At 40.9% G+C, this 11144-nt stretch overlaps 1 protein-coding gene across 1 annotated transcript; it reads right to left on the reverse strand.

Moving 5' to 3' along the window:
* Nucleotides 1-378: 378 nt before the first annotated feature.
* Nucleotides 379-10546, reverse strand: LOC104274007 (intestinal mucin-like protein; the record flags this gene model as incomplete). Its single annotated transcript, XM_009869519.1, has 13 exons — nt 379-634; nt 1629-1758; nt 2226-2358; nt 3063-3161; nt 4327-4449; nt 5154-5194; nt 5800-5904; nt 7004-7104; nt 7421-7490; nt 8135-8313; nt 8935-9139; nt 9259-9442; nt 10271-10546. Coding segments are annotated over 13 exons (1902 nt in total), but the record flags the coding sequence as incomplete, so codon positions are not given.
* Between the last annotated feature and the right edge of the window lie 598 nt (nt 10547-11144).

The following is an 11144-nucleotide window of genomic DNA, read 5'->3' on the forward strand; positions in this document are numbered from 1 at the left end:
CTGATATTTCGCTTTTTAAGGAGCCAGAAATTGATATCTCCAAAATTTAGGGAATATGTCTGTTGACTTCCTGTAACTTGAAAAAGAGCTTTTCTTCTCTTTTAAAACTCAGGCTCATCAAGACAGCACATGAATAAGCACAAAACCCATGGGTTTTGAAATGTGCTTTTAATCATTCAAAGAGAATAAGCTGATTATAAAAGGCCCCAAAAGGCTGTGCACTTGGAAGAACATGAATTCGCGTTCCAACGGTGTGTACAAATAAATAGAGAACAAATACAATACAGAAACTAGGAAAAGTGAAGTTCAAAAGCAGTCAAGGAAGACAAGAACAGTGCACAGTCCTTTTTAGGTGAACGCTGCTCGTTTTTATCCCCTTCATTTCGATGTTAAGCTGATGGCCCTCTTGATACGGTTCCGAGTGCTCTCACTCTCATTTTCTTCTGTGCTTTGCGACTCGCTGGATCCTGGGAGCCTGCATTCAGTGTCTTGGCAGCTGCAGCTTTCCACGTATATGTACTTATGCGAAATGGAGTCCCCGCTGGGGCATTTTAGCTCCACTTCCCTCACAGCAGTCCTCGATTCTCTGCAGCAGGTACAGCTGTGGTCCATAGAATTGGCCTCAGCAGAGTATCTGTTAACAGGGAAAACGGGAACATTACTCTGTGCCAGAAGCCGGTGTAGAGGGGAGAGGATGAAAGTGGGTACAGAACTCCGGTGAGAAGTTTGGAATAATAGGTAGAAGAGCCACAGCTGAGGCTAACATTTTGTGCTAAGCTCATCTGACAGAGCAGTTGTCATAACAACAGGCTTTTAAAGTTCATTGCATTTGCTGAGATCTTGTTTCTGGTAAAAAAATTAGTATCGAAGTCCTAGTAAAAAAGCCCAGTAAGTTTTAGGAGATCAGCATCCTTAGATTCCTCTCACCACGCTGATGGATGTTAAATACACCAGATCAACAATCAAGGGCCGACAAAGCCCTGACCCGAATAAGGAAACTGCACAGACAGGTGGCGTCAATGCTATCCGCAACAGCATCACATCAATCCATTGGCTGCGAGGGCTACAATTGTGTCACGTGAACCAAAGCACATTTCCCAGACCAGGCAATGTTACAGGAAGGGGAAGCAGCAGCTCATTCTATTCCTGTCTCACAGCAAAGAATCGTCTGCAGCCTTGTGTAGATCAGCTTCCCAAGCACCATTCCTGATTGGCAGAATTTGTTACTACCAGGCTATAATCTGTCAAGAGTCATCTTTTGCTTGTATCTGTATGCAGAGGCAACTGCAGCAAGATTCTACGGTGATATTTCAAAACACTGACAGACTCCCTGGATACTTTGGGTTCAATCAGAGACTAAAGATCAGTTTTATCCCCTGCGAAGCACCCTGTGGCGTACGCAGTGATAGGCAGCAAATTACAGTTTCTTCGGGGTGTCAGAACTATTTTTCTCCTGAGTTTTAATAGCTCAGTATCAGGTGTCCCACTGGCCACTTTCTTACAGCCGCTTCCTTGTAGATTCTCTAATTTCAAAAACAGTGGAACCACTCTACTGACACCACGCCTAAAAAGATCAGTGCCAGCGGAACTGAAATACTCAAATCTCATTGTCCGACAGGTTTACTTACAGCGCGAAGGTTCCACATGTTCCTTCACATTCAGTCATGACAACTCTGTCCACGGAACGGCAGCCCTTATAGACGATAAAGTCTTTTCTCTGACGGAGGGAGCACGGTGTGGGACTATCCAGCGGTGCACCTATAGGGAACATATATTTCAGTGACATAGCTCCAGAAGTTCCTTGCAGTCCAGCACTCTTGGAGCTTCACTAGTACGCCCTCAAAACTATCTTAAGTAGACTTTTTGCTTCAGATTAAACTTTCCCAGAGATATCAGACAGTGAATGTCTAGAATAACAAATGTGAATATAGGAGCATCTATTTAAATACAAACATATCAGCCTCTATGGCTGGAAAATAGGTTGATTTAAGAAGAAAATACGTTTTCTTGAGTGTTGATTAAAGTACACTGGCATACTTACAGGTTCTGCAACAACCATTAGGTAATAATGCAATAGTTCCCTAAAAAAACAAACAAACAAGAAAAATAATATTATTTTCTCTCCTTGTACTAAAGAAGTTTTTAGACCAATAACCAGGGAGAGGTGGCTGAACTAAACTGAAGTAATCAATGCACTGAGTAGAGGGTAAGTTTTCCATATTTACTTACAGGTTTGCAGCTGTCCTCATTGAATGCTGGGCAGGTAATCTCAGATGTGGAAGAGATAAACTGGTTGCGGATATTTACACAGCTATAAATGGTGCAGTTATCGTAAGGATCGTTTTTAAACTCTCCAGGCTGCAAGTGAAATACATAATAAGTAAATTGTAAGTAAAGTAAATAAGTACATAAGAAAATGTAATAAGTAAAGCTGAAGGGAGCTCAGACAGAAATTTTCCTGTCCCCCGAAAATGACTTTCCTCTTGTTTTCCAGTCAATTATTTTTAGGTTAACAGCCGTTTTGAATACAGATTATTACATGTATTGCAGTATGCCACACGTGGAGAGGATCTTTGGTTTTACATGGGATTTTCCTTGGAAAAGAAAATTCCCTCTAAATTACACAGAATGCATTATTTATTAACAAAATCCTTCATATCAATGGATTTTGCCCAGGGAAAGCTGAACTGTTATATGGTAAACAATCCTAAATGTTAACTCTCCAGGGGCAATAAAATTATTTCACACGTAGGCTTTACTACTGTTTTTCAGTTCACAACAATCAAATAATACAAAACCATACCCCAAACTTCCACACACTGCAAGAAAAAACATTCCAACTGGAACGGATTTGTCATTCCAGGAAAAAGCCCTCCAGAAAACTTGATTTCATGAATCCTTCCATCTGGCCAAAAAACTGTAGGTAAGTTTTGCTTCAGGTGAGCCTCTGACCCTTCAGGTGCAAATTTACGCTAAGTTTTTCTCTGACAAGGAGATGGTTTTTCTCTAAAAGGGGGAACTTTACAAGTTTGGTAGAGACATAAGGCGTCGAGCATACTTACACTCAAGACGAGGCTGGCATTGCTTGCAGTATGTAAAACACACTTAGTCTGCACGCATTTGCCACAACATTCGCCTTTCACTGGTCGACGTTCATAGCCCTAGATATTGAAATGATTCGAAATAATGAGAGATGCATTTGTGAAAAATAAATGAAAACATACTAATAATGCATTAATTGATTATGCTTTGAAGTGCGCTACAGATTTGTGCCTTTCTGTGTTTCAGTCCAACGGAAGACAACTAATAAAAGCAGGCTACAGCTGGAATACATTAAAGCACTATAATAAATAAGCCTAATAATTAAACATCAGTCCCTTAATAATAGAACCATAGAATGGTTTGGGTTGGAAGGGACCTCAAAGATTATCTAGTTCTAACTCTTCTGCCATGGGCAGGGACACCGCCCACTAAAGCCCCATCCAACCTGGCCTTGGACATTTCCAGGGAGGACACATCTACACCCTCCTCGTGCAACCTGTGCCAGGGTCTCACCAGCCTCATAGTGAAAAATTTCTTCCTAATACCTAATCTAAATCCACTTTTTTCAGTTTGAAACCATTACCTCTTGTCCTATCACTACATTCCCTGGCAAAGAGCCCCTCCCTACCTTTTCTGTAGCCCCCTTTAAGCACTGGGGTGCTGTGACAAGGTCTCCCCTTTGGGAGCCTTCTCCAGGCTGAACAATCTCAACTCTCTCAGCCTGTTCTCACAGGGAGCTGCTCCAGTCCCATGAGCACCTGTGCGGCCTCCCCTGGAACCGCTCCAACAGCTCCATGTCCTTCCTGTGCTGAGGAGCCCAGAGCTGGACCCAGAACCACAGGGGGGTCTCAGCAGAGCGGAGCAGAGGGGCAGGATCCCCTCCCTCGCCCTGCTGGCCACGCTGCTCTGCACGCAGCCCAGGGGGCCGTTGGCTTGCTGGGGTGTCAGTGCACATTGCTGGATCGTGTCCAGCTTTTCATCCCCCAGCACACCCAAGCCCTTCTCGCAGGGCTGCTCTCCAGCCTCTCATCACCCAGCCCACATCTGTGCTGGCAACGGCCTGAAGGGCAGGACCTTGCTCTACAGAAATTTCCCGGCTAATCCTCTCAGGGAAAGAAGACTTTAAGTTACACAGTCGAACTTCACACAACAGGTTGCTGAAGGACCTGGACTCTAGATTTTGGCTCCCTTTGCTTACATCACTCAGCGGTCAAACTGGTTTTCACGTGTATGAGTATTTTGGTTATGGGTTTTTTTTTCTGTTGTTTTTTTTTTATCACTTACTGGTTCACAATGTGTGTCGCATGGAACATGTTCACACGAGATGACGTTCAGCTGAGTGGTGGCGTTAACTTCGTTAGTGCAGACACAATTCTGACATTTATCGACAAAGACTGAGGAATTAGGCTATAAATTGTAAGAAGAAAAAAAAGGTTCATATGTTTATAAGATACATCCGTGACAAACATTTCTTTATTTCCAAAAAATCTGTACACCGAGCAATGGAAAAAGAAACAATCACAGAGACTATTGGATAACTAAATAGTTAACTAAATAGTTATCCAATCACTATTGAAACAAGTCATTTATAAAGGCAACATTTAATTGAATATTACTGATATTTAATTATTTTTTATTACTGAATTTAATGTGTGTCTTTATTGAAGTCCTATGCAGCAATGATAAACTCAAATATTAAAGGACAGGTGTCATACAAATATCTGCAATAAAACAATTACTAGACCAAACAGAGTTTATTAGAAATCTGAATCTGTTTAGAATATAATTATGTACAAATCTTTTCACTTTTGAAAGCAGTCCTAAAACTGTCATAACATGCTGATAGTAAATTTGGACAGGTTTTTGAAAATGCCTGCACACTTAACTCTAAACCCAAATCTCTCTCTGGTAATGACATAAACCCAAGTCTTTCATACAGAGCAACTGTTTCAGAAAAGACTTAGGCTTTGTGAAGTTGCAGAACTGCTCACAAGAAGCTAAAAATTTCTAAAATATTCATTGTACTAAATAAACCTCTTCATAGCACTTCTGATAAGAGTATATCAACTGGTCTTTTAAGCATTTTCAAAAGACTTGAAATAGGAACTTACCAAGAACTCAGCGTTCTGATGAACACAAACCTTCTTGGAAACTGTTAACAAGCAAGAAGTTTAGTTGTTACATGGGAGAAAAAAAGTCTTCACCCCCACCCTAGTCAAACTCATTTCTTCCACACCGAATCACAAAATGTATGGTCAAATACATTGGTTATTCCCCAATTCTGGGAGCAGATACAACATGTATAATGTATAAGAACAAAAGCAGCACATGCAAAAAGCGAAGCAGATTTGGCCCAATATCTGCAGTCCAGTTCACAGCCAAGAACGTTCACTTTAACAGGTACAAGCAGTTGCTTGTTTCAAGCACCAAGAACAAAGCAGACTTTGCAAAGCTATTATCTACTGGGGATTCTTACAAGGATATTTTGCTACATTAAGCTGAGGCCACAGTCCCAGTTAATTCTGTAGCTGTTCTTACAGGTCCTGACAACCAGGAACATTGAATGTGAGGCACCTGAGCTATATTTGATTTCTTAGTTCTTCATCATAACCATAGCAGTAGTTAATAGTAACCGCGTTGTAGAATCTGACTATGTTTATTACCTCTTTCAGTACCTTTCTGCATACAGTCTAAGTGTGATGCTAAATAACATAACATATTATGCTAATCACTGTAATATATTTTCAAGGAACTTACCACACTCATACACAGGACAGCACTGATCACTGGGAATATGAGAATAAACTTCGAATCCCAGTGGGCACTTGGGGGCTTTGGCTGTGCATAAGCTTGTATTGCATTCTTGAAAAAAAAAAAAAGAAAAAAGAACGAATAAGTCAGAAAGTACACTAAATCACTGCCACTAGAGATAAGCATCTATCAAAGCATTTAGGATAGACTTTCCATTGCAAGGAAACAGTCCAGATCCCCTCCAAAGAAACAAATTGCAGAAAGAACACATTTTTCCTAGTGAATCCAGGCACAGGATTTGGGGACTGCACTAGTTCATGAAACTTCTGCTATTATGTAATTACCAAGTGTTAAAAAAAGTATTACAATTCTGAGCAGAGAAGTAGCAAATAATTGCTACTCTCTGCAACCCACGCAGAATTCCATAATCTCTCTGCATTTTACTTGAATAAAATGTGGTCCTGGACTCAAGAACTAGAGATTCAGTTCTGCTGAGTCACTGCACTTTTAAAATGTAATTTCCCTAACACTAGGCAAGCTGATTTTAAAAAGTGTGAGGAAAGATACTATTTAGTGACTCAAGGCTGCAGGTCTCTGGTTCTGAACTAGTACAGTTCTCCTTTCCTTTCTATTCCTAAAAGGTATAGAAAGATTTAAAACAAAAGAATAAACTCACTGCAGGTGATAATGGGGCAGCAGGGGTCTTCAGAATTGTATTCGTTGACCTCATGGAAGCCTTCTCCATCACAACTGATCTTACTTTGTTTGGCACATCTATGAGGCTCACACACAATGCCATTGCCACCTTCCAGGCAAATACAGTCCTGACAGTCCACTGTAAACCTTTCCCCAAACTGTAATTAAAGAAAATAAAACGAGTGATTTAAAAGAACAGAAGTAAAAACAGGAATGAAAACTTGGGAGACCACAAAACAAGACTGCACCAGTGGAGACCACTTTCCTCTCCCCACCCCCAGGTCTACTTGAATTAGCAACGCATATGTCAGCGTACCTCTCTTGGTATCTTATCCACTCCAACACATCCTGTGAAAATATCAAAATAAATTCCCATTACCATACATGTAACAGTAAACATCTCTACTTTATGTCGTACAAGTACTGCATACGGTCTGGCCTAAGTTGCATATGCAATGGGGAAACAGCGAAGAGTGAGAAAAAATACAGCTCCAAGTGAAGGAGTAAAACTCACCACAGGTTTTCACACAGACATCCACACCAGAGTCATACAGCATTGTTCCATTCGGACAGAAACAGCCTTCCACTTGTTTAGTTGAAGTTTCATTTTCTTGACTGTACAAGACAAAACGGTCCAAGGATCACCATTACCACTGTAGGCACGCAGAGGAGGATTATGCCAAATAACCTTTCACAGCACATACAGTGGCAGGGGATCTGTACGTTCATGATTTTGGGATTGTCAGTGTTCATGTTTGGTACGGCCAAACAACATCAATACTACAGGCACCCAGGTTTAGGATCAAGAGAACTGTGGTACCAAACGTGACAGCCAGTTTAAGACAAGATTTTGATTTCTCTCATCCACTTATGCATTAGATTTGACTGAACAGCTGTATGAGCTCTAACTAACAGTGAAGGAATTATTTACCTTGATTTGCAGGTAATCTCTCTAATAGGACCGCATGCTCTGTATTCTTTCTCTGCGGGGCATTTGTAAGCTGGAATGGGAGAAAGAAAAGGAGAAAGAACTCAGTAACAGTATCATACAGAAGCCCCGCGACCTTATGTCAAGAAATTAAACACTGACCACTCATTTTCCTATGTATCTTTGACAATCTTGAGGAAAAAAAAACACAACAAACCAGATATCTGACTCATGTCTCTGAATGGAATTATTTTATGCAAGATAGCCGCAGAGATACAGCAGCATATCTTACATTAATGAAATAAAGTCAAGAGTCTACATCTCATGTGGTTTTTTTCATATTTCAGTCTCTATTGCACAAGTTCTCAAAAGAACTACCCTCTGTACTGTTCTTAATCCAGCGACAAATGAATGCATGTGTCACTAAATGCAGAGCGACCTGCTGATGCCTGCAAATAAACAAAACTGACTGTGTACAAAACAGTATCTACTGAGACAAGTGTCTCTGGCACAGCCAACAGAGGTGTATTTTTGCAGGCTCAGTTATCATTTCCATTGTTAAAAATGTTACCTGTAAAATTCCTTAACCTTAGCTGGTGTCGTTTAATGGTGTCTTCATTGCTCAGAAAGCTGTATGATTTACTATCAGGACATTATTACTGAAATTATATTGTGTAAGCTTCCCTAACAGCGCACGATAAATGGCCCGATACGTACAGCAGACGCCGTTGGTGTGACCTCTCCAGTCAATGCAGACTCCTTGGTCAGCACAGACGGCAGCGTAGATCTGTAAGCTTGAGCATTCCAGGTCTAAGTTGGGAAGCACACAGCTGTCAAACAGGCAGGCTGCGTGGTACTTCTCAGGTCGCACAAATTTATGGCAGGGCTGGAACACACTAGAAACAGAGAGGTTTATCATTATTAGTTACCGAATAATGCAGGAGTTCTTCAATGTGTTCAACATGTGGCGACAGTGGTACTGAAGGAGACGTGAACAAGGACTACTACCAAGAGGTTTTTACTCAGAACACTTACCTAGATTGGAACCTTTCAACATATCTTAAAGTATTTTCCCTTTACTTATAAAACATTCTGACACTGCTATTTTCTATCCAGGAGTTACATGAATATTACTGAATGTAACCGTGAACTACTTTTCTATTGAGATTTTGTTTGATTTTTTAAATTGTTTTTTTTCCTAAATTCTGGCATGACAGTCTAAAAAATTAGAGATCTCTGGTTTTAGTTGGACTCTGTTTTCTCCTAAGTGAGTGTGGGAAAATGCAAGAGCATAGGACACAGAGCATGGAAGGAGGCAAGCACATCAAGAAAGTTAAAGGCAGCAGCAAGAACATTGGGAGCAAAGGCTGGTATGTAGGAACTGTAAAAGGAATGGAAGAAACCCACAAAGCTACAAGAAATTGAGCGGTACTTAGAAATACTTATTGAGAAATTAATCCTAAAATTGCCATTTAAGTTGAAGCTCAAAGGCTTATAAACCCTGGAGGAACACCCACCTTCCCATAAGAAGCTCGCAGATGGCAGATTCCTTGCAAGGCTGCACTGGGGTTGTACTTGGTGACCTTGAAGGAATCAGACCCGGTGAGCACTGTGGTTTGGAGGGATCGACAACTTGCCAGTGATCTGCCATGGTTTCGCAGTTCTCTGCAATCGTTCCATCCGGCAACCTGCAGTCATCTGACGTGTTGTTATTGCAAGTGCCTGAAATCGGGGAGAAAGAATTCACTCACGGATTTGTTATCCAACTCCTCCGTGGCAGGGTTGCCATTCACTTGCTTGTGGTTTTCTGAGAGTACAAAAGTGACAAATGTAAGCCTTACCACACTGTCCTTGAGTGTTGTTGCCAAACAGGCTGTAGGGCATCCTGATAGAAAAGGACAAGCCATTGTAGGTCACATTCATTTTCAGTTCGGGAATTTCCACCACATGATTTATGCCTGACTCATAGATGCTCACGCCAAATTTTTTGTAAGGCAAAGCCACTGTCTGTCTGTTCACTGTCACCTAATAAGTAAGAAAAAAAAGAAATAAAAGAGGCATATGTTTAGTTTGTCTTTAGAAAACGATTGATCATTACTTTGCCTTGGAGATAGACTATGTTTCCTTTTATGTTACTAGAAAGTCAAACTTTTCTTTTCCGAGACAAAGAATCAGCCACTGAAAAACTAGGCTCAAATTCAGAGTTTACATCAGTTAAATTCTTACACTAACAGATTTATTAGAGTGGCTATGGCATTAAGGACACCCTATGAAAGTGCAATATAAAATTCTCCCAAATTCCTAGTGCACACGGTTTTAACTCCCTTGGCGTAAAGAGAATACACTTGTAGGAAAAATAAATGGAAGAAATAAGCCCAAATCTTGATATTTATTTGGATATACCTATGGAACTAACACTACTACTTTTACTCAGCAACAGTAGATTTCCTTGCTTTGGGGAAAAGAAAAGAAAGGAGGTCTAGAAGTTGTAAATTTTCAACAATATGCAGCGATCTGTAATATTCCTACACACTTATTTACAAAGGTAAATGAAACTAACTCCACAAAAACTTAAAATCAAACACTGCTTAGCCAATTTTGAGTCCCCAAGTTTGTGTATTTAAGAGAGAAAAGGTATTGCAAATATTTGAGATAAAAAAGGGAAGAAGTTGTAGAATTTTTCTCCCATGTTCAGTCCTTCAAAACCGTTCTGTTTCATAAACCAAACTGGTATTAAATCTAAAACACAGATTCCTTTTAGTTTTTTTTCGCCCTACCACTGTGAATAAGATTTTGAGATTGATGCTCTATTACTATCTTAATCACAAAAACGAAGGTAAAATTCTCCGGTACCTCTACTTGCATAGTATTCGGTTTGACGGTGGCAATGCGCACTTCCTGAGTCTCGTGCCTCACGATGATGGTTCGAGGACAGGACACAGCATCCAGTGCATCACAGTGGTAGTTATCAATGTAGACACCGAAGTTGTCAACTTTCTTATTAATCTCTTCCACTAGGACGTATGTGCAATTCCCTTGATAGCTGTAGTACAGTCCATCGAAAGTCATGTAGTGCGGGTCTCCCCAGCCAGTGCAGTAGCCTGCAAAAACATACGGCTGCGTGAGCTCCTGACAGAGATACAGGGGGTCAGAGGAGACTAAACTGAAACGTGTAGGTCTGGGATTCATCCCATCTCACTTTAAGCATTTACATTTTTCAAGTGTGTACATCAATGCACAAGCAATAAGAAACAGGCACTTTCAGGGCACAGTTCAGCTGACATTTCTGACAGACAACTGCAAACAGGATTAACTGCACGCCAGGCAGACCTTTACTGACAGCTGGATTAAGTATTTTACATTGTCGATAGCTGGAATAAGTATTTTTCATGTAGGCTTCTAGCCTATAGATGTCTGCATGTGGACATTTAAATCCTGCCTTGAGAGGCTAATTTATTCTACTAACACAATAGCTATGTAGAAATGATGGCAAGTGAAATAAAAGCCCTGAGTAGCTAAAAGCAATCCGTGAAGCACCCCTAATAGACCAACACTAGAAGTCTGGGGTCACAGTCTTCACAGAATCACAGAATGTTCAGGGTTGGAAGGGACCTCAAAAGATCATCTAGTCCAGTCCCCCCTGCTAGAGCAGGATCACCTACAGTAGTTCGCACAAGAATGAGTCCAGGCGGGTTGGAAAAGTCTCCAGAGCAGGAGACTCCACACC

This window comes from Apaloderma vittatum, unplaced genomic scaffold (assembly GCF_000703405.1).
Source record: "Apaloderma vittatum isolate BGI_N311 unplaced genomic scaffold, ASM70340v1 scaffold8980, whole genome shotgun sequence".
NCBI classification, from domain to species: domain Eukaryota; kingdom Metazoa; phylum Chordata; class Aves; order Trogoniformes; family Trogonidae; genus Apaloderma; species Apaloderma vittatum.